This window comes from Hibiscus syriacus, unplaced genomic scaffold, assembly GCF_006381635.1.
Source record: "Hibiscus syriacus cultivar Baekdansim isolate YM2019G1 unplaced genomic scaffold, ASM638163v2 tig00116971_pilon, whole genome shotgun sequence".
NCBI lineage: Eukaryota > Viridiplantae > Streptophyta > Magnoliopsida > Malvales > Malvaceae > Hibiscus > Hibiscus syriacus.
The window spans coordinates 5,449,511-5,472,889 of record NW_024063495.1 but is presented as its reverse complement, the minus strand read 5'-3'; the positions used below and the strand labels follow the sequence as shown (position 1 = coordinate 5,472,889).

General features: G+C 36.1%; 2 protein-coding genes and 1 pseudogene across 3 annotated transcripts; 1 reads left to right on the top strand and 2 right to left on the bottom strand.

Moving 5' to 3' along the window:
- The first annotated feature begins 1,673 nt into the window (after positions 1-1,673).
- LOC120191976 (cyclin-dependent kinase E-1-like) lies at positions 1,674-4,145 on the top strand. The gene is made up of 4 exons (XM_039194830.1): positions 1,674-1,781; positions 1,901-2,019; positions 2,383-2,403; positions 2,438-4,145. Exon 4 carries the CDS (start codon positions 2,493-2,495, stop codon positions 3,930-3,932), a length of 1,440 nt encoding a protein of 479 aa, XP_039050761.1. The 5' UTR covers positions 1,674-1,781; positions 1,901-2,019; positions 2,383-2,403; positions 2,438-2,492; the 3' UTR covers positions 3,933-4,145.
- A 64-nt stretch (positions 4,146-4,209) lies between these two features.
- Positions 4,210-5,815, bottom strand: LOC120191854 (annotated as a pseudogene).
- Positions 5,816-7,240: 1,425 nt separating this feature from the next.
- LOC120192064 (auxin response factor 9-like) lies at positions 7,241-21,155 on the bottom strand. 2 transcript variants are annotated; one of them, XM_039194919.1, is made up of 16 exons: positions 11,425-11,581; positions 11,228-11,343; positions 10,988-11,083; positions 10,615-10,671; positions 10,562-10,564; positions 10,318-10,470; positions 10,138-10,222; positions 9,869-9,959; positions 9,560-9,724; positions 9,372-9,485; positions 9,188-9,260; positions 8,939-9,092; positions 8,762-8,854; positions 8,244-8,686; positions 7,963-8,150; positions 7,250-7,856 (listed from the first exon to the last, which is right to left on the bottom strand). In XM_039194919.1, the coding sequence occupies exons 1-16, from the start codon at positions 11,474-11,476 to the stop codon at positions 7,742-7,744; spliced, it is 1,998 nt and encodes a 665-aa protein (XP_039050850.1). In that variant the 5' UTR covers positions 11,477-11,581; the 3' UTR covers positions 7,250-7,741. The 2 variants fall into 2 exon arrangements, with proteins under 2 accessions (XP_039050849.1, XP_039050850.1); XM_039194918.1 differs by lacking the exon at positions 10,562-10,564 and adding an exon at positions 21,152-21,155 and having other exon boundaries at positions 7,241-7,856; positions 8,244-8,854; positions 11,425-11,482.
- Between the last annotated feature and the right edge of the window lie 2,224 nt (positions 21,156-23,379).

Below are 23,379 nucleotides of genomic sequence, written 5' to 3'. Positions count from 1 at the left end.
AAATAAAAATAAAACCTTAGTTGGGCATCCACAGTTACAAAGTGGAACATCAATGGAGTCTTTCATTCTCACATGATGTTGGAAAATGTTTTTGGACTTGAATTGAATTTATTCAAAGTTTTCAAAAATAATTCAAAGTCCTTAAAACTTGGAATTGAGCACAAAACAATTTTCTGGACAAGAAGTACTGATATTGTTCTTACAGTATTGATACCTCATGAACAATACCGATATTGCTCATATAGTACCAATACCAAAGGTAAGGGAAGTTTCGATACTCACTAGGTAGTATCGATACTACCATCAATGTACAAATTCCAGAATGCAAAAATGGTACTGATACCCAAAGGGGTACCGATACTACTCTGTATAGTAGTATCGATACCATATGCATAGTATCGATACAATCAGCCCCAACGGCTAGTAACGGCTAGTTAATTTAAAAATAACAAAGGTAGTACTGATACCCTCTGTACTTGTCATTTTTATTTTGCACGAAAATTGATTCCCAACGGCTCCAAAACGCTTCTAACGACTAGAAACGGCCATAACAACATTCCAACATAAAATAAAATTCAAGACACTTGAAGAATGGTTATAACACCTATCCAAGCAATCAAACACAAGAGAAGAATTTTCCATTCTTATTTTTCTATTCTCTTGTAAATATTGTGTTTTAGTGAGCTTAAAATTGTAAACACCTACCTTGTAAGGGTTTTCTTGTTTACACTATCTTTCCTTTTGAAAAAGGAGTTTGGTTCTAATTTAGCCAAGTGAAAAACTAAGGAGTGTAAAGGTTATCTCTTAATCCTTTAAAAAGAAAGAATAAATTAGTGAATTTGTTAGAAAATCCTAAGTGGGGAGCTTAGGTAGTGGAAGTAGATTTGGTTAGGAAGTCGAACCACTATAAATCATTGTGCCAAATATATCTATCTTTTTCTCTCCTTACTCCCTAATCAAATTATTGCCAATTCACCCTCTTGCAATTTTTTTGTTGTCAATTCGAGATTCCGCAAATCCTAACACATGATTTCTCCTCTTACAATTTTTAGAATTTTAAAAAAAAATAGATATAGGAATAAAAACCCTAAATTATGTGTAGGGATTAAGTTTTCTTAAAGGAGAATATGTGACATTGAAGGCTTTTGGTTCGTCAACGTGGCGGTCAACCCAGTCCATGTAAGCAGTTAATGCACCAGCTGTGTTTTCCATCACACCTGTTAACAGTTGTTAACATCAAGTGATCAATTTGTAACAAACGATAATATTAGTGACCGATTTGTGATTTTTGAAACATCAATAGTGAAAACGAAAACATTAGTAATCATTCAACTTTCATTAGTGATCATTTTTGTAGTTTACCCTAATAAAAATTACACAGTTAATCACTCAATTTTCATAAATTTTTATTTTAGTGTATTGTGTTTGAAAAATATTTTTAAAATTTGATTTTCAATTATTTGATTTAAGTATTTAACATTATAGTCAAAATATATTTTAAACATTATTTATAAAAATAAGAAAGAATTGATAATATAAAAAATTAAAAAAATCATCTGATTTATTTATCATTGCCGATCCCTTAATTTCAAAAATATTTTTAAAATGGACACCAAACAAACTCTTCTATACTGTAAAATATTTTCCCCAATTTAAAATTCCCACTTTTTCTAGTCTTCCAGGCGATCCTTCATCCCGGCTTTCCCCTTTTAGCAATTGCAAGAATCAGGCAATTATTTTTAAAAGTAATTCGAGGAACCCTAAATTATCCAATTTTAAAGGTAATAAGCTGATGGTTTTATTTCAATAATCTGATTTCCCTACCTCCTTTCTGTAATTTTTGTTATTTTATTCGGAATTTTTACGAAGGATGGTCATTTTTTCTTCTTTTTTCTGTTAGACTTATCGAAAAGTTGTAGCTTGTGGACAAGCTGATTTCCAATTCGGAGACTCTGGATTGAATTCGCGGCGTGGGAACTCCTGAGACGCTGCCGCTGTTCTTAGTCAACAAGTTTTGTGGTATTTCCCCCGCATATTTCTTTTCTGTTTTTCGATTAAATTTTGTATAAAAGAAAATCGGGTTTGTTTTTAGATTTTGCGAAGATAATTTCTGCGGTTTTTTTCTTAGGTGATGTTAATGCAATAGAAAATTTCAAATTTAGGAAATTTAATTAGTTGATTAAGTTTGTTAATTATGGCTGAACATGTTGTATTTTGTTTGATGATTGGCTGAGGCTGAAATCGGGCCCTTTTTTTAGAATTCGTCTTATATTTGTTTAATGATAAAAGTAAAATCTTTGGAGAACTGTAGATAATTATTGAGCTATTGGGTATATATTGTTGATGTGTTTCTTGGCATTGATGTGCTGCTATGAATTTCAGGGGATTATTATGAGCTGCAATAGCATGTAATGGCACCATGAGCATATCATCTTGGTACGGTAGACTTTATAATTAGGTGTTGATAGACGATGTTGTAAAGTATAGAAACCATGGGAGATGGTAATAATACCTCAGGCAGAGGCATTGCGGCCAACAATACTTCATCTACCAACAGTGAGAAGCCAGAGTGGCTGCAACAGTACAATCTTCTCGGCAAAATTGGTGAAGGTACTTACGGACTTGTGTTTCTCGCAAGAATTAAGTCTCTGACCAATCGTGGAAAATGCGTTGCCATAAAGAAGTTCAAGCAGTCCAAGGATGGGGATGGTGTTTCCCCCACTGCCATACGAGAAATCATGTTGCTTAGGGAGATTTCACACGAGAATGTTGTGAAGCTTGTGAATGTGCACATCAATCATGCGGATATGTCGTTGTATCTGGCTTTTGATTATGCTGAATATGACCTCTATGAAATCATCAGACACCACAGGGACAAGGTTAACCATGCTATGAACCAATACACTGTTAAGTCACTGCTCTGGCAGCTGCTTAATGGCCTGAACTATCTCCACAGCAACTGGATCATACATCGAGATCTAAAGCCATCAAATATATTGGTTATGGGTGATGGAGATGAGTACGGGGTTGTCAAAATTGCTGATTTTGGACTTGCAAGGATTTATCAAGCTCCCTTGAAGCCATTATCTGAAAATGGTGTGGTTGTAACTATTTGGTATCGTGCACCTGAATTGCTTCTTGGTGCAAAACATTATACCAGTGCGGTTGATATGTGGGCTGTTGGATGTATTTTTGCTGAGCTTTTGACTTTGAAGCCACTTTTTCAAGGCGCAGAAGCCAAATCTACACCAAATCCTTTTCAACGTGATCAGCTGGACAAGATATTTAAAATTTTGGGTCATCCTACCTTGGAGAAGTGGCCCACACTTGCGAATCTTCCACATTGGCAATCAGATGTGCAGCACATTAAAGCACACAAGTACGAAAATACTGGACTTCATAGTGTTGTTCATCTTTCTCCCAATAGCCCTGCATTTGACCTCTTATCTAAGATGCTTGAATATGATCCTCGAAAGCGTATAACAGCCGCACAAGCTTTAGAGCATGAGTACTTCAGAATTGAACCTTTACCAGGTCACAATGCACTGGTACCCAACCAGCCTGGAGAGAAAATAATCAATTATCCTACTCGGCCAGTGGATCAGAACACTGATTTTGAAGGGACAACTAGCATTCAGCAACCACCGCAACCTGTACCATCAGGAAATGTAGCTGGCGGCATGGGTGGTCATGTAGGGAGAAATGGATCTGTGAATCGACCTATGCCACATCCTCAGGTGCAAAGAATGCCGCAGGGCGTGATGGCTTATAATTACCCATCTCAGGCTGGAGTGGGTGATATGAATCCAGGAGGCATGCCAATGCAGCGGAATCTTGCTGCCCAACCTCATCAGCCGCAACAGTTGAGAAGGAAAGATCCAGGAATGGGCATGACTGGATACCCTCCACAGCAAAAATCGAGGCGCATGTAAGAATGTTAACTTGTATCATGTTAATATCTGATTGTAAATGAACATGGTGTTGTATTCGTTCAATTTCAGTATATTATTAAACTTATTTCATGGAATTTATAACCCATTGACTTGCAAGTTCTATAGATTTATTAATGCAATTTCTTTGCATGTTCAATCACTAACCATGCTTCAAATTCGAAGTCTATACTAATGTAAGCTCCCTCAGGTACGTTGAATAGCCTTGCTGTTGTTTGAACATTTTCCTTGCTGCAAGTATTCCTATGTTGTAATTTTATTAGCAGAGATGAGAATTGGGAGTTTTATTAGCTAAAAGAATGGTTTCTTACAACTTGAGAAAGCTCCTGGAACTAAAATCTGTACTTTCACTTGCAGGAATTCTAGGACAATACAAATTATACTCTAAATTATATCTACAGCCTAATGATAATCTCCAGTACTCTCACAGGAACTCCTTAGATTGGCCACCATGTCGTCAACATACAGTCTGACGATATTGCTGCCCAATGATCTTGAAACATCTAAGACATTCCTGAAGGTCGAAATTGCAAGCTATAAAAACACATTCATTATCGTTGTTCAAATACTTTCCACCTCCAGCTTCAGCCTCTTGGCCACTTCCTTTTTCAGTTCCCTTATACCAGAATTTAAGGAGATCCAAAATCTAATTATGTCTTCTCTGTAAGTAGCCTTAATGGTTACACTTCATTTGCCGCTTAGCTGTGGACTGCTTCAGACGATAATCTGAATAAGGAGGTGGCATCTCATCTATGCCGATTTCTGCTGTTGAAGGACACAGGTTTCTGAAGTCTTTAGAACTTCCGGCACCCTCTACTAGCAAACTTTCAAACGGCTCTTGACATTCTGTAGCCACAAGGGCTTCAGGCATTGAAAATGTGGCTGACATATTCAGTTCCACTAAATTTTGAAAGGCAAATTCAGGAGGATCGTGTGATTTAAAGCATCGATCATGGATGGAACTGAGTGGATCCTTAGTGCCTGCATTTTCAATTTCAGGATTACCTTGACATGGACCCTGAGAAGTAGGCATCTTAACGCCCCCTTCTCTTTGTCACCTTGGCACTTCTTCCCTTTTATACATGTCCGGCGAAATCCCATTCTGCTGAGAGAAGTTCTTGGCTCGATGCCCTCCCTCCTTGCAACCAATCTTCCACCAAAGCTTGTCCATTACTTCTTGGTGTCCTACACATAAGAAATCATCTTTTTCACCCTGAGGCTCCGAAGGATTGGAGTTTGGTGAGTTTTGTTGGTTGAAACCTTTCAAACGGATTGGCCATTGTATGGAACCAACAGCAACTGTGAATGGACTACAGGCAAGTGATGCTAAACCAAATGCTCTATCAGCACCTTGGACGGATTCAACAGCACATTTTAGCATACGAAACGGTCAACTTTGTTGATCTTGCGAGATGGCCATCGGGAGATCCCATGCTGCCTGCAGATGCGCTTCATTGTCGTAGGACAAACTGTAAAGCAAAATCTCTCCGAGCATAATCCATTTTCAATAGGTACAAAAACTATATTCCAGATTATATAATATAAAGCTAAAAGGCAAAGAAAAGTTTTCATAAAGAGCATATTCATACCACAAAGGCTCTTTGCAGCATCTTTGGGACTTCCTGAAAAATACTGTTGGATCACCTCCAGACTAGTTGATTTCTCAGTTTCCCCACGTCTTCAGAATGAGAATTAGCTTCAAAATATACATCGGGGCTCCTTTCCATTACGTTGTGTTCCCTGCAAAATGGTAACCACCAACTTGCCAACTTAGCAGCCTCCATGAAAGCAAAGAGAGTCAAAGCCGAGCCTCTATCATCCAAGACATAGATCGAAAGCTTATCGGCCAGATAATCGTAAGCCATCAACGACAGAGATTCACCACATTCATCGGTGGCTCCTTGTAAGGATCAGCCGTGCATATGAACACATCTAACCCTAAAAATCTTCATCTTTGATGATTCGTTTTATGTTTTCAGGGAACACTTTACGAAGAATTGGGGACATCCGGAAAGCTTGTGCCGAAGCCCACATGAAGGCAAGAACAAGATCAGAGATGAGCAAAGAAAGGGTGATGGAGAAAGAGAGCAAGCTGGTTGTTTGGTAGAGAGAAAGGTTTTGGACATGGTGGTACAATAGAGCTAGGATGGAAGAGAAGTAAACTGCCACAAAGGTTGAAGGGTGTTCGCCTCAGCGGCGACGAATGAAGTGGAAGAGCATTGGTGGTGTTGCCTCCTCTTAAACCTGGGCCTTCCATATTTCTTTGGATGACTAATATGTAAGTTTGTAATGTGATATATACAGGCCGAATGAGAGGAAGAGAAATGTGCTGCAATTGTTCATGGACCCCAATCTCCGTTGAGATTCATGTGTGGCTGAATAAAAAACAAAGACAGCTACATGTTACTGATCATGGTTCAGAACAAGGACAAAGAAAAGACGTAATTATTTTGCATATAGACCAAACATCATCTCATGGTCCAGAAAAAGGACAATGAAAAGATCCAATTATTTTGAATATAGAGCTCCAACATCTTTCAGAATCAGATACCAATACTTTTCACAAGAATGATATCGAATAAGCATTGGCTTAGAGCATTATAAAGTTGAAGATGCATTACTCTGGGACATGAGGAAAATTCACAAATTTGGGGATACTCTTCCTCAATTCAAATCACTACACCCCAGTCGCCTCTTGTTTTTTTAATTGCCTTTATGATTTATTACCGTCTATCTTGTCATTAGATGAACATTTAAACTGGTTCCATGATATGAAGGAATACGTGAAAAAGGGGTTTTTTAGCCTAAATATATATGGCAAATTATTACCAAAAATAATACATGTTTCATAATATTTCTCTAATTGACACCCTTAATTGCAATGCAAGACAAAAGCACATCATATGGAAAGCATTTGCGCCTTCTGCTTACGTGACAAAAGTCCATCAAAACTTTAAAGATTATACGAGCACAGGCCAAACGGAAGCAACATGTATTAGTCTCATCTTCAATCACTTAATAAATATATAATTTGATATTTAAGCATGTTCTTAAATTCCATGTAATGCTATATTTTTGGCAAACAAGGAAAGCTCATGTTGTACGTGTCTCTGTCCTTCAAGGGAAAAAATGTTAATCTGAAAAATAATTTGAAATGGATGTTATTTTTGGATGAAAAAGGCTGCAGAAAGCACTTTGATACGCTAACGAAAGGCAATAGGAATGTATATATTAACCTCCCCATCAAAGAGAATTTATGAGCTCCAATATGACAATCATATGAACTCACTGCTTAAGGAAATAAAAGGTCTAAAGTTTCGCAAAGCAATGAAAATTTACAAAGGATTTGACATCCTCAATCAGCTCACTGCTTCATATCCTAATCCAGGCTATCTTCTAGTCAGATAAAAGGGGCTAATCACCAACGAAGACCGACCCACAGAGGCTAACAACTAAAGGAAACTAAAATGCGACACATTTATATATTTACAAGCAGAGGAAACCAAAAGACTAGAAACACCACCCACCACAACAAGTATTCACATGATCCTAGCCCTAGCCTCTAACCCATACTAATTCACGAACAAGTCTTGGTTCTTCAAATCCAGGAGATGTATTTTAGTCTCCTATGGTAGACAGCTCCAAAAAACGAGCTAGTGATCAGTGTCCCTTGACTCATAAGTTGAAAAGTTAAAGACAAAGGCTCCCACTGGCAACAACAACAACAAAAAACAAACAACAGGTACTGAATGGGGAAAAGAGGGGGAAAAAAGTTGCTACTTTAATCCGAGTCAATCAGTCCCTTCACTTTCAATAATAGACATGGGAAGTTTGCTTCCTGTGGTCATCTTTTTCACATCCTGGCTTGAACAGATAAAAATCCTTCTTACCATATTACAAAATTCCCTGCAAGGATGTAAATTATAAGACGGTAAGATAAATTCTGAAAGAGGCTTCTCTTTATTACAAAATGAAAAAAAAAAAGGAAAATAGCATGCATCAAGTAACTTACGGCCATGGGTCATCGCCTACAAGCATCATATCCCCTTCATCATCAGTGTAGACGATCTCCCACTTATTCCTTGGGTGAAGCTCTCCCTTAATATCAAACATCTCCTCTAATTCATCTATAAGCTGATCATATCCTGCCAACATGGTCAAGTCAACAGCACGACCAACAGCAACTCCGTGCATCTGAACCTGTTCACATATGCAACCCAAAAGAGAGTTTATTGGAAATTCTTCATAGTAGTAGATGGTTTTTCAATCGAATGAAAATGTTACTTTCAATACCTTAGTACGACTTCTTGTAGAATTAGGACTTTGCCTGCTCTGGATCTCTTTTGCCGATACCTGTAACTGTTCCTGTTGCTTCTCTTTAGAATCTTTTGAATTGTCAGGTTTCTGGTCAGAATCAGTGGGTGACGACAGAATAGTTGGACCATGTCCTTCAGTTGTACCAGCAGTCACCTTAGAAAGTTGTGTGGATGTCCTCTCCACTGGAGTTGTTGAGCCCACAGAGTGGTTTATCAGTTCAATACCAAACAATCGACAACTAGCTGCTGTCTCAGATTTCTTTAACTTTTCAATTGGATCAAAGGTTAAATCATCCTTCAGTTGTGGATTTGAAAAGCCTGAAAGAAGAGGCCAACCAGAGACACTTTTGCTATCCTCTCTTGCATCAGGAAACAGATGCTGAGAAACACTCATGCCAGAAGACAGCCAGCTTCCTTCATTTTGAGTCTTCGAGACAGAGCTGCAACTACTGTTTACTTGTGCCCGCATGTGATGCCACATGACATGATTCTCATTTCTTTTAGCTTCAGCAGAAATGTTACGCTGAGTTGGATCATGGGAATGCATCACTCCAGAATTCCAAGGAGCTGATGCTGTTGTTGACATATCTATATTATTCAAAGAGAGCAAGTCAGATAGAACAAACATAAGTATAAAAATAGATGAATAATACAAGGAAAAGTATGTCTTACATAGAGCAGGATTTTCAGTGGGCGGTCGAGGCCGTTTGTTCTTAGCTGCATTCGGTTGAGCCAGAGCTGGTGGAATTGGAGCAACAAAGGGTTCTATCTCCCATGGTGAAACCCTGTCAGGCCTCTGAATAGAGGCAGGCTCATCCCATTGTACCTGTTGAGAAGCATTAAGAAGTCTTAGATTAGATGTACATGACCAGCCATAACAATTTAAAATAAAGTTGGAGAAATTATGTAAGAACAAGTTACCTTCAATGAACGCCATTTTGAATCTTTCCAGTGAGGAGAAAAATCTTCAACCCCAACAATTGTTGCAGAAAACCTTATCAATCAAGGAATGTTGAGTAAGTACTTAAAGAAAAGATTTTTCTTTTTTTTTTTCTTTTAAAAGAAATCGCCAACTGAGAACAATCCTGTGGTTAAGTTCTAGTACCTTCTCTCAGGAGAATCTTCCCCTTCAAACCTCATCTTAAATCTCATGCCAACTACAAACTTATTATTAAGGGCATCTAAATATTTGTTCAACCCGATGATGAACTGACTTGTCCTGATATTTACATGAAACAAATATGAGAAAATAAAATAATAATCTCATTTTTAGCAAATAGATAAATATTATACCTTGGCTTATAGTAGACAACAAAGAGGGACTGAGTTAAAACAGCATGAGATGCAGTTGCAAGCACTCCTAAGTGCATATTCTGACTTGATATGACTGATGACGGCATGCTGCTCAGTTGGTGAGCTACACGCCTAACTCCGACACGAAGCTCCCCACTCTCTCCTCTAGGGGATCAAGTATTAAATGAATAATTCATTGGCCACAATACAAATAAACACAAAAAGCAAAGGGCAGAACACATGCAGAGAAACAGAAAAACATCAAAGTGGACAAAAAATGAAAAAAGAAAAAAAAAAAAAGACATCTACCTCAGGAACACAAAGGAATCACCAGCGACTAATCGCTTTGAAGTTACAAATGTACTCCATCCTGTTGTCAGCAAATGCCTCCTTGGTTGGCCTGTTCAGTCAATCATAAACAAATAAATCATGATTTGCCCAATCATGGTGGAGGTACCTTTAACATAAAATGAGAGGTCAAACATAAAGGCTTAAAGTATCTCATATCTACCAAATCCAGGGCACCTTAATGTCAAAAGTCTGAATGAGAAAAACGATAAATAAGGTGTTTTGGTTACCTCTGAATATATGCTTAAAGCGCCACTCGTAACCATGAAGATCCTTTGCAACCAATTCCTGGGTTGGCGTTGCCTGGTTCATGTCCTGAAAGAAAATCACTTTAAATAATCAATATGATGAAAATCTCTGACAAAAAATGAAAAAGGCCAAAACAAATAGCTTGATCTAGAACACAATACCAGTGGAGGAAGGCATTCAGTGGCATGTTTTCGAAGAACAGAAAAGCCTCCATGGGTGCTTGTATCTGAGGCTGTTAAAACCTTGCAGAATGAGTACACGGTAGGTCTTTGAGGCTCAGGAGGGCATTCATCAGGAGTTGTTGGCTCAGGTTGCTATAGATGCAAAAACCATAATTGGAAATCAGTAATTTCAAACAACATAACATGAAGAGAGAGAGAGAGAGAGAAACAACTTCGTTTTTGCATTCTGATACTGAGAGATGTTCAAACCAGAAAGGAATAAAATTGATTACTTACATTTGGTTCCGGCAACAAAGTTAATTGTGCATAAACTTCATCAGTTTCTTGTTCAGCCTAGAAGCAGCAAAGTCAATAAAAATTATCCCCAAATCAATCATGTTGATAGAATAATATAATGACCCACTTTGTCTACATCACTTGACATCGGACAAAAAAATAAACCCTATTTATCTAGCCAGTAAAACTAATTACTCAAAAACAAAAAGTTATTCAAATCCTAAGGTTTAGATTCTCTTCAAGATCAAAAACAATAAAAACAAATAGATCCAAATATTTATTCCACTTCTCCTTTTTAATGTTCTTCAATTGATCATCAACCAAACAGACAACCAAAACAATGTAAATTGAAAAATCAGATATGGAAAATTACCAGCATCTGAATATGAACAACACGGCAAAGAATCTTCGATGGAAGATTAAACAACGGAATCCTCTGATTCAACTCCTGATTCGTGGACGCTTCCAACTAAAATAAACCCACCAAAAATAGCAATAATTCAATCAACAACCCGTTTCGAACATTTCCATAAAAACACAATTAATTTCCAAATAAAACAAGCACGCAAAAAAGAAATCAGATCCAAAAAAAGGAAAAAGAGAAAATACTAGCCTGTTCCATATGCCCTTGAGGAAAATAGTAAACCCTCTCTTCAGCTCGAGGAACCTCAACCAGTGGTCCGGCACATAACTTCCATAACTCCATATACAGATCATCCCTTCCGTTTCCTATCACACAATAGGGAAATGAAAACCTTCAAAAGAAAAAATTCCAGAAAAAATAAAGTAGAAGAAGGAAATGTCTTTTACCTTCAGAGGATACATTATTTGTCTGCGAAAACGATCCGACTCTATTCGCCATTGAAAACTATCTAACTCACCTAGTCAACAAGCAGTAGTAGTAGCAGAGCAGCAATTTCAAAAACCAAATAAACCATCCAAATCGCTTATTATATACACCTAATCACCAAATAATTATGAGTAATAACAAAGCTATCATCAACACGATTTAACTGCTCGACTCTTCGACATGCCGTTTTTTGCCCTCTCCGTAACGATCGCGAGATCCAAATACCGTAACTGAAAACCGCTTTAACGGTTACAATACCGCTTTTACTTCAGCTGGAGAAAAAGGCTTTTGGCTTCAACTTTTCCACTTCTTTGTCTGAAAAGGCAGAGAATCCCCCCTAAAATCGCTTCGCGCGAGTCTAATATTAAGCGGCTCTGTTTTGTTGTCTGCCTTTTAACTCCGGTTCTTTCTCTTTGGTTTGGTTTTTCTTCTGTGGAAATAAATGTTTATCGCGTGTTTAAGGCTTAATTTAACTAACTCGCTGATTAACTCCAGTTCGGGATTTAACCAGGAAGGGAGGTTAATGGATCCTTGAGGGGTTAACGTGACGGACGTTTTGACGGCGAACTATAAAATGCCGTTACTTAACGGCGTTATACGTACGGTTGATTAGGCATCGGGATGCGTGTGGTTGGGGAAACGGTTGAGAGGCGTTATGTGTGATATGGACGTTACTTATCGCCGTTTGTTGCCGTCTCTTTCGTTGTCTGCTTCCAAACAGGCAACAGGGTTGGCTTGAGTTAACCCGGCAGAATTTTGGGGTTTTTTTTTTTATTCAAAGGAAGACTTGGGGATTAAATGTTTGTCCTCGGAAGATGCGTGGTAATTACGAGATTCTACCATAAGTTGTGGGCTCCACATGACCACGTGAGATGTGTTGGATCTTGTTCCTTGTAAAAAGGATAGGGTAAATTAAAAAGCTTAGTCACTTTTATTTTCAGTTTTTTAATTTCGTTAGCAATTTACGCAAAATTATATTTGGAATGGCAATGGGTTCGATCGGGTCGGGTAAGATTTTCAGTTCACCCGAACTCAATCTGAGCATTAAAGTCCTCTACCAGCATTCAATCCGACTTGGATTTAGGAGGGCCCCACTAGACTGAACGCTCTGCTAATTTTTTAGGTCAAAACTTGTACTTGATTCAACTTAAATATATATTTTTTTTATAAAAATTCATTTTATTAAATAAAATAAATATCTAATTGAAAAAATAATATAAGAAAGAGTACTATTGAAATCATCTCTATATGTATAAGGGATAATTATAATATTATGTCGAGTCTCGTCAGATCGAATTTTTTCACTCTAATTCTAACATGACCCAAACCCAAAAATTTAAGAAAAAAAATGACCCAATTATTTTGAATTCGGTTAGAAATCATTCAATCGGGTTGAAATTGTCATCCCTAAACATATTGATAATATAAGTAGTGTGAACCAAGAGATTGTAAAGGTTAAAGGATTGTTGTTGTCCCTTGAGATTTCGGGTTTGAACACCGCATATGCAGAGGTGTGAGCATTCATTATTAAATAATTGAAAATCTTAAACATATATTATCTTGTATTCACTACAGATTTATATATATATATATATATATATATATATATGATAAAATAAGTGATCAGAATGTAAATTTTTCAAAATTAATGACCAAATAAAATAGACAAAATAAAAGTGAGCACCCGTAGAATTTACCTAGAAAAATAAAAGAAGTGTTCTTTTTCCAGACAATCTGCGAGCGGTTCGGGTGGTTCTCGCCGGTACACGTCAAACCAATTTGCCAAATTGGAGTTTACACGTTGTTTGGTCCATGTGGGGTCCCCTGTCCACGTGTATTCCTTTTATCGTTGTCGTTTTCGAATAATTGACTCCGTCCCATCATCTATTCGTCCTCGATTTTTCACTTTCTTTTCGGGAAATGTGTATATACTTCTCCGATTATTTCGAAAAGATCAACGAAGCTTTTCATACTTTTACAATTAATTTTAGGGTAAAGTATATAAATGGTCACTTAACTTTTTAGATGTTTGCATTTAGGTCTCACAACTTTTAAAACTTACAACACAGATACCAAACATTTAGTTCATTGGCAATATGGTCCCCAACATAACGGCCGTTTCACTACCGTTAGGATAAATTATATAAATTGTCACTGAACTTTTCAGGCGCTTGTATTTAGGTCTCCCAACTTTTAAAACTTACAACACAATCATCAGCTATATTCTAAACATCAAATTCCAAAATACTTCAATTGCATGCCCAATCCCAAATTCACAATTCATTCTCAAAATTTGTCATAACAAATTGAACTTGAAGTAGTAACCCTAAACCCTCAAAACTTAATCATTTTGAAAAAAAAATTAACCAACTATAAGTGAACAATAAGTGATTATGTTGGGTTTAGGGTTTAAGGTTATATTGGACCTAAATACTCAATTCAGTTTATAAAATAATTAACTCGAAATATTTTCGATTTGAATTTATAAAATTCAAATCAAGTCGAATTGAATTGAATTTTTGAGTTTCTATTTAAATTTAATTATAAATATTTATCATATTATAATATTATTTGATTCTAATCCAGTTCAGTTTATAAAACAGTTGACTCGAAATTTTTTCGATTTGAGTTTATAAAATTTAAATCAAGTCGAATTGAATTGAATTTTTGAGTTTCTATTTAAATTTAATTATAAATATTTATAATACTATAATATTATTTGATTCTAATTTAATTTTTTTAACCATATACAGTACATATATTTCTTCATATTTTTTCATATGTGATATACATATATTATACAGAGTCAAGGGAATTGAACCAGACTTAAAAATTAATCCACTAATTACTAAAATTTTTTAGATGTTCAAGTTGTATTTTACAACTAGATTTTAACTTGAATTTTTTTTAAGTTGAGTTTATGAAATTACAACTCAAAGTCAATTTGTATCAAATTTGTTGAATCAATTATAGTCGAAAAAATAATTTTTTCAAATCGAATTGAGTATTGTTCACTTATAGTTGGTTAAATCTAACTATTAAATCCTAAACCCAACATAATCACTTATTGTTATGGACTCAAAATGAACTAAATGTTGTTGATTATATTGGGTTAATTGGTGGGGAAATTTAGTATTTAGGGTTATGTTTTGATGGGTTAGGGTTGCTGCTTCAAGTTCAATTTGTTATGGTAGATTTTGAGAATGAATTATGAATTTGGGGTTGGGTATGTAATTGAAGTATTTTGGAATTTGAGGTTTAGAATATAATTGAAACATTTTAGAATTTGGGGTTTAGAATATAATTGATGAATGTGTTACAAGTTTTAAAAGTTGGGGGGACTTAAATGCAAGTGTCTGAAAAGTTCAGTGATAATTTATATAATTTACCCTAACGATAGTGAAACGGTCGTTATGCTGGGATCATATTACAAACGAACTAAATGTTTGGTGACTGTATTGTAAGTTTTAAAAGTTTAGGGATCTACATGCAAGCATCTGAAAAGTTCAGTGACCATTTATATATTTTACCCTTAATTTTATCAATAACTAAATAACTTAATGAATATTAATTGTTAAAAAATTTAGTGCAAAAAATTAATTAAATTTTCTAGTCAAAAAATTAATTAAGTATACTCTTAATTAAAAAAATATTTTTTTTATAATTTTTAAACACATGATTCTATTTTTAAAATTTTTAAATTAAAGGTCTATTTTAAAAACTAATTAAAATTTTTAATCATTTTTTTTAATCAATGACATTTTAATTGAGGTATATTAACAATAAGTCATTCAAGATTATATTTGGGTAAACAATGAGGTGAAAAAAAATTGAAATAATAATCTCCGGAGTTTATTTTTTCAAGTAAGATTTTATTTATAATATGTCAGAGAAGACGATAGAATTACATGGCGTATTCGATGAAGACACTTGAATTACAAGGCATCTTCTACATTTCTTCTACATAAAAGACATTGTACTATCTGACCGTCCTTCGAAAAGACGTCATATCGTCTAGCTATCTTCTCAAAACACTATAAAATTCTCTCTAATTAAATCAAAATAAAAAATCAATTGTAACGCATTTTTAAAAAATCTCACTATCCTGTATGGACATTTATATCATTTTAAAAAAAATGATGATTTGTTTATTTAATACCAACTTTAATTTTTGTTTTCAATTTAACAAATCAATCAATTGGGTATCATATTCCTCCTTTAATTTGCACCTTTGAAATTTAACTTAAATATATATTATCTATATAGCACAACTAAGAGGATAAAATCTATCACAACCGATTTTCTTATGTGCTCTTCCTATTCTTCAATTATGTTCATAAATTTTCAAATTGATTTTAAAATCATTTGAAATATTATTTTTTATATAATTATGTGCAACAATAAAATATAGCTTAATGGTTAATGGTGGATGGATTTATTGCATATTCAGAAGAAATCCACACATCGATGGATGTAAGATTTTATATTTAAAGACGAATTTATAAAATTTTAGTCGATAGTTTTATTATGCCATGGGTAAAACTAAGGTTAATTTATAATAAATTTTAGCATAAATATTATCATGTCTACTCCAAAAGTTATATAATTGATAATAATTTGAGTTACAGCCGAGAATGTTACATTGCACGGTTTTAACCTAAAACGTTATCATGTCTACTCTAAAAAGTTGTATAATTGATAACAGTGGCAAATCCATTCATTTCCTAGGGTGAGCACGTGCTCATTCTGAAATCTTATTTTTCTTCGACTATTTACATATTTTATTGATTGTGCCTACCCTGAAATTTTATTGGTGCATATCTCATACAAAAATTTTGTTTTATTTATATATGTGTGTGCACCATAAAAAAATTATAGATCCGTCATTGATTGACAATAATTTCGATTACAACCGATAATGTTACAAATGTTTCTTAATGATAACTTTTTATGTTGCAACCAGAATAGTTACGCAATTTACATAATTTGTTATTGAGAACATAATAATTTTGATTTTAATCTAAAATTTAATTCGGATTACCCTAAAAAATGTATACATTTAATAAAATTTTCGGTTACTAAAATGTTAAAAAAAACGATCATTTTCGTCCGTTTTCAGTCCATCCCTAACCACATGTACAACCACTTTTAAGTTATGCAAAAGCAGATACGATCGAGTCCAGGTCAGAGTAATTAGATGAATAATTAGCCTTTAATGGTGTGGATAAGCATGGTGGTTAAGTGTTAAATAAAACCCCTTTTTTTTCTTCTTTTTTTGCTCCATATATGATGGAAAGACAAACCAATAAGCGTTAGGGTTTGTGTACTCTTCGCTGTAACGCCAAGATTTCTCATGCTTAACTTTACTGCTTGACACTTGTCTCCTTATTATAATTACTATTAATTTGGACCCACACCGTATGCTTTATTTTGTTAATGAAATATAAAGTATATGTTTGTGTGTGCGACTCTTTGTTTTACGAAGAGTTCATATTTTTCCTTTGAAAATTAAAGGAAACAACATAAACTTCTTTATTTTTTTAATTAAGTGATTTTGTTTGTATTATAAAATTATAACGGACAATTATGATTTCTTACATGTTTTTTAGTGCAGCGTTCTCAGACAGAAACCTCTTTTTAAAGCAGAAACATAACTTTCTCTCTTTTATTAAAATTATTATTTTCTACAATCTTAAAAAAATAATTTTATTTTAAGAAATTATTGGGTATAAAATTAAAGAAAATTATGGCATAGAGATCAGTCAAAAGGGTTGAATATATAATATAGGGTGTCGCAATCAGAGAGAGAAGGGTTTGTGTTTGTAGGATAACGGTCCCAAATGTAGAAACAGTGATTAAAAGGGAACATGCCGCTGATTCCCCAGCCATGACCCGCCCCCTCTACTAGGGTGTCGAAACGATTTTTAAACGGTGGGGTGAGATTTTTAAAATCGCGTTATTTTTAATTATTTTCTTTTCAATTGAATTTTTAATTAAAAACAATATGATTTTTAGAAAACCTCTCGTTTCGAAAATTTGGAAATCTCTTTACGATAAAAACATATGGTTCGAGGAGTCGCCACCAATCATTGATTAGGGTGTGATTGGGCACCCAAAAATATTGTCATTTTAAATAAAAATTAATTTTAATTAAAACAACAAATTTGCGGTCTATGTTACCAAAATATGGGTTCGGGAGTCGGTTACGCGTGGAGAAGGATTAACACCCCCACAGCGCCCTAAATCGGTACCTCGTCGATTAATTATTGTCTTTGCAACGAATTTTACAAGTTCGAATTTAATTTGATTTATGATCCCTTAAAACAAAAAAAATGCAAATTTGAAACATTGGAAAGCAACAAAACAGATTTAATTAAAATTACCAAGTCATTAGAAAGATAAAGGATATTCGATTATTTAAAATATCGAGACCAGATCTTTAGGTAAGTTCTAACGATCTTTTCTCAAATAATTTAAATAGCCGAATATTTCTTTTTCTTTCATTCCCAAATTTTAAAGTGAAGAAATCGAATTTTTGATGTCACTGATGGGATACACTTGTAATTTAAAATTGTCAAGAACAACTTTCCTGTAAGTTAAGAAAAGCCATTCTGGCGGTTTTAAATTAAAAGGGTATTACCCTTAATCCGATTATGTAATTAGGTCAAGTTTCATATGAGGACAACATGCATAAATTATACAAAGTGATGTTAATGCAAAAAATAACTAAATATGCGATTAAAGTGAATGAATTCAAACATGCTCATAAAAATAAATTACACCTACGTGCGTATGAACAACATGCTTGAAATAATATATACATGCATATATTTAAAATAAATCTAAATTAACCTAACAATCATGCATAAAATATTAAAAGGACTAAAACATAAAAAATAAATAACAACAACCTTTTTCATAACATTTTCATTTATGGGTACTGCAAACATAATATAACCAAAATATTGCATAGGATCAAATTGAAAGCTTCTCAAATTACATATCCAATGCAAAAAACGGAAAGAAAATGGCCATAACATGATACGGGACCAAAATAAAACACTCTGGAAACCAGGAGGTAAGATTAAAATTCCCACAAAGCTCGGTTTAAGGACCAAAATGGAATGAAACAAGAGAGGAAGGACCTATTCCGATGTTAGCCCAACGTCCTAAAACCCGGTTCTCCTCCCCTAGCCTCAAACGTTACCGTTTCATGCCTCCGTGAAACTACGTCGTTTTGGCGTTATAACAAACCAAATGGTAGATTTTTTAACCCTAATCTCATTTCTTCTTCAGCCTCACCAAACCCGCCGTTTCACTCTCATCCTCTCTCTCTCGATTCTTCATCTGGTTCAACCGAGACTTCACCCTCACCACTCAACGCCACCGGCTGGCCACCAGTCCTCGGTGGCCACCATTACCCCGAAGACCACCTAGACCAACTGGTCAACCCAAAACAAGCCTAAACTAGACAACCCCTCACCACTCTTCTCAAACTCCCTCTGCAACCCCGAAAACCAAAGCCTCCACCGCCAGAAAACCCAAAGATCTCCACGGCCACCGTCTAAGACCGAGACAAACCCCTACCAGAAAACTTCAACCCCATCACGAGACTAACACCAGACTTCCCGAAAACCCCAACGAAGACCCCGATGAAAGCCTCCTCTCCTTTCTAGCCTTAAACATTCACTCTTACGAAACCCACAACCCAAATATCACAACCACGAAGCCCATTGCCAACCACCGTGGCCAACAGACTCCGTTAAGGAGTTAAAACTGTACCCCAAACCCCGAACATGACCAAACTTACCCAGAACTAGCCCCCATAGACCCCGATGAAACCAAACACTGAAACAAAAGAAGAATCGATAGCTTACCCTTGGTGACCCAACGGGGTTCGACTTTCAAATGGTGGTGATGGTTACTCTTTCACTCAAGGAGGTGAGGGTTTCGTTTTTCCTTTTGTTGTTTTTGCTCTCCGATTGCTGATCGTTTTTTGGTTCGAGTATTTTTGGTTGTTTTCTCCTTCTTCTTTTTTGTGTGTTTTCCCTTTCTGTTTTCTCTCCTCTCGCTGATGATCCTTGATGGTTTTTTCCCCCTCTTTTTGAACCTTGGTCACTCTCTATATATGTTTTTTGTTGTTGGTTTTCTCTCCTCGATTTCTCCGTGCCTCTCGTTTTGCTTCTTGTTTCGTGTGTTTGCAGGGCACTGGCGAGAGCAGATCACGGGCGGCAGCTGTGGGGAGTCGAGCTATTGTCCGGTTGGCGTGCGTGGTCTGGCAGTAGAGTTGGCTTCACGTGAGACTACAACTGGCTCGGGATGCTTGGGACGTTGTGAGCCGTTGGATCCTGATGCCAGATCCAACAGTGGTAGCTTGACGGCGCTGGAACCCTGACCAGAAACCCTAGTGGTCTTTGATCTGGACCGTTGGATGAGAAGCAGATCCAACGGTCCAGGACAAGCGGCGGCTGGATCCATAAGCTGGAAACCCTAACGGTTTTAGGGTTCTTCAAACAGGCTTGAACATCCAAGCCTTATTATTTTGATTTTTGGGCCACTTCGGTCCAGCTGGTTGTAATTTGGTATAGGCCCTGTAATAAAACATTTAATTAGTATACTCATATGTATTTTAATTGCTTAACATTCATTATAATTGCTTAGTTGCTCATATATCATATATAAATATAACCAAACATTAATCATATAAACGATAATAAATCCAATTCAACTTCGGAAAAGATCCCGGACAAATCGAGCATCTACAGCTGCCCCTCTTTGCTCATTGTCGTGCAACGAGAATATAGCAAAGATCACTAGATGATCAAATTTGTCCGATTATGAGAAATTCAAAAGATTAATCGGCTCCACTGCAACGTCCATAAAACTGGTTTTATCCCCTATTGCTTCAGGGAGTAAAACTCGAAAATATTTGTCAATCGTGTCTGCTCCCCATTTTTCCAGAGAGTACAAGACTCAAACGATTCTCGATAATCATGTCTGCTCCCTATTTTTTCAGAGAGTATGAGACTCGAACAATTCTCAATAATCGTGCCTGCTCCATATTTTCTTCAGAGAGAATGAGACTCGAACAATCTTCAACGAACGTGTCTGCTCCCTATTTCTTCAGAGAGTATGAGACTCGAACAATCTTCAACAATCGTGTCTGCTCCCTATTTTCTTCAGAGAGTATGAGACTCGAACAATCTTCAACAAACGTGTCTGCTCTCTATTTCTTCAGAGAGTATGAGACTCGAACAATCTTCAACAATCGTGTCTGCTCCCTATTTCTTCAGAGAGTATGAGACTCGAACAATCTTCAACAATCGTGTCTGCTCCCTATTTCTTCAGAGAGTATGAGACTCGAAAAATCTTCAACAAACGTGTCTGCTCCCTATTTCTTTAGAGAGTATGAGACTTGAACAATCTTCAACAATCGTTGGGAAACCTGTAAATATTTAAGTCATCATGCAATGTCATGATCCTACTCATGCCTAAAAGGTATGCAAATGTGCAATTTAATGCATTTTCTTCTTCAGAGGAACATCATCTCTTTTGATTTCAATGGAACTCAATTTCGTTTCGGGTACAGAGCATTTGACCAGTTCACCCCAGCTAACACTCTCAATACCATATCTTTTGGCTCGACAGGACTTTGACTTCTTTCTTTCTTGAAATCTGCCGGTACACATGACCAACTTCTTGATAAATGACAATTTCTTTGGGTCATCTATTAATGGCTAAGATTGTCTATGAATTCCAAAGTTTTAGCTTTTCGCAACCCTACAAGCTTATGGGTAAAACCATTGCTAGCTTCAGAATACCTGCATTTCCAAAACCTTTTGCATAATAATACAAAATGATCTCATGTACCACAAGTTAAGCTATGCGTTTTAGCTTTTTCAAAATTAGATGCTTGTAAAAGGGAAATTAAGAAGGGAAAATATCTCTTTATTTATATAAATGCGAAGAATTTTTAGGCAACTACATGACAAACTTTTAATCAGAAAAGAACCAAAGAATAGGTGTCTTCAAATATCAATAACACAAATGCTTTTGAACTGGCACGCCGTCAGAATGACTCGAGTGTAGCTTCTGTCAAAAGGATCTCCAAAATGGTGATGACACCTAAGAGTGCAAAACTCTTTCTGAACCCCAAAATCTCCCATTATTGGATGCCATAAACCAATATTGAATCTCACGTGCATTCAATTCCTCCTCTGGTTGTCCCCATCGAGACTTATTAATCTTTGGTCTCAACCCCAATTGCCATTGTCGTTACCCATGTCAGGAGCTCTTCCTACTATCCAAAAACAATTCAGATCCTCCACCATACACGAACTCTGAATTTAAAACTCAAGTCGCCCTTTGCGGGTTTTCGACTCGACCTCCTTTGGTTTCAAGACGCCTTTTTTGAGTTTTCATCTTGAACCTTCATTTTTTTTTTCATTTTTTCATTCATTTTTTTTTATTATTTTTTTATTTTTTTTATTTTTTTCATTTTTTCTTCTCATTTTTTCTTCTTCTTTTTTCTTCAAGCAAAATACTTCTTAACTGCGTCAGAATTCACTGGATAAGGTAATTCAAACCCATCCATCTCAGTTAAGACTAGAGCTCCCCCAGAGAAGGCTTTCTTGACAACATAGGGTCCTTCCCACTTGGGCATCCATTTCCCTCGGAAATCTTTTTGAATGGGCAATATCCTCCTGAGCACCAAATCTCCTTCGTGGATTTCTCGAGGGCGAACTTTCTTATCATGTGCTCGTATCATTCGCTTCTGGTATATCTGACCGTGACAAATAGCCTTCAATCTCTTTTCTTCAATCAGATTCAATTGGTCATATCTGGCATGTACCCATTCTGCCTCATTTAGCTTCACCTCCGATAAAACCCGGAGCGAGGGAAATTCCACTTCAATAGGGAGGACAGCTTCCATCCCATAAACTAGAGAAAACGGAGTTGCCCCAGTTGACGTCCGTACAGAAGTCCGATAGGCAAACAGAGCAAATGGCAACTTCTCATGCCAATCTTTATAAGTTTCAGTCATCTTCTCTATAAGCCTCTTAATGTTCTTATTAGCCGCCTCCACTGCCCCATTCATCTTTGGGCGATAAACCGTAGAATTATGATGCTTTATTTTGAATTGCTCACATACAGATTTCATCATCTTGTTGTTTAAGTTCAATGCATTGTCAGAGATAATTCTCTCTGGTAAGCTATATCTGCAGATGATTTCCTTCTTCAAGAACCTACATACCGTTGACTGGGTAACACTTGCATAGGAAGCTGCTTCTACCCACTTGGTGAAGTAATCTATTGCTACCAGAATGAAGCAATGACCATTTGACGCTTTTGGAAAAATTTGCCCAATAACATCCATGCCCCACATAGAAAACGGCCACGGAGCTGTCATCACATGCAACGGATGAGGAGGGGTGTGCATTCTATCCCCATAAATCTGACACTTGTGACACTTTCGGGCATAATTGATGCAATCAGTTTCCATAGTTGACCAATAATACCCAAATCTCATAATCTGTCTGGCCATTACATGCCCATTAGCATGGGTGCCACATATTCCTTCATGTACTTCTTCAAGAATCATTTTCGCTTCTTTAGTGTCCACACACCTTAATAAGACCTGATCTATACTTTTCTTATATAAGATCTCACCATTAAACACATACCCTGCTGCCATTCTTCTAATGGTCCTTTTGTCATTCTCAGTTGCCTGTTCGGGGTAACTTTGATATCTTATATACTGGAAGATATCATAGTACCAAGGTCCTTTATCATCTTCTTCTTCAATGTTAAAGCAGTGGGCTGGATACTCATAAGCCTTCATCTCAATAGGCATCATATTTGAATGCTCGTTCATCTTAAAGGCAGCTGCCAAAGTAGCCAAGGCGTCCGCCATT

Bases quoted from the DNA above. Each gene is read 5' to 3' on its own strand.
- LOC120191976 (XM_039194830.1), top strand. From the start codon at position 2,493: ATGGGAGATGGTAATAATACCTCAGGCAGAGGCATTGCGGCCAACAAT.
- LOC120192064 (XM_039194918.1), bottom strand. From the start codon at position 11,476: ATGGCGAATAGAGTCGGATCGTTTTCGCAGACAAATAATGTATCCTCT. The intron at 9,960-10,137 runs GTAACCAAAACA...TTGACTGAACAG, and splicing joins CTTTAAGCATATATTCAGAG to GCCAACCAAGGAGGCATTTG. The intron at 9,093-9,187 runs GTAACTTGTTCT...GCTTCTCAACAG, and splicing joins CAAAATGGCGTTCATTGAAG to GTACAATGGGATGAGCCTGC.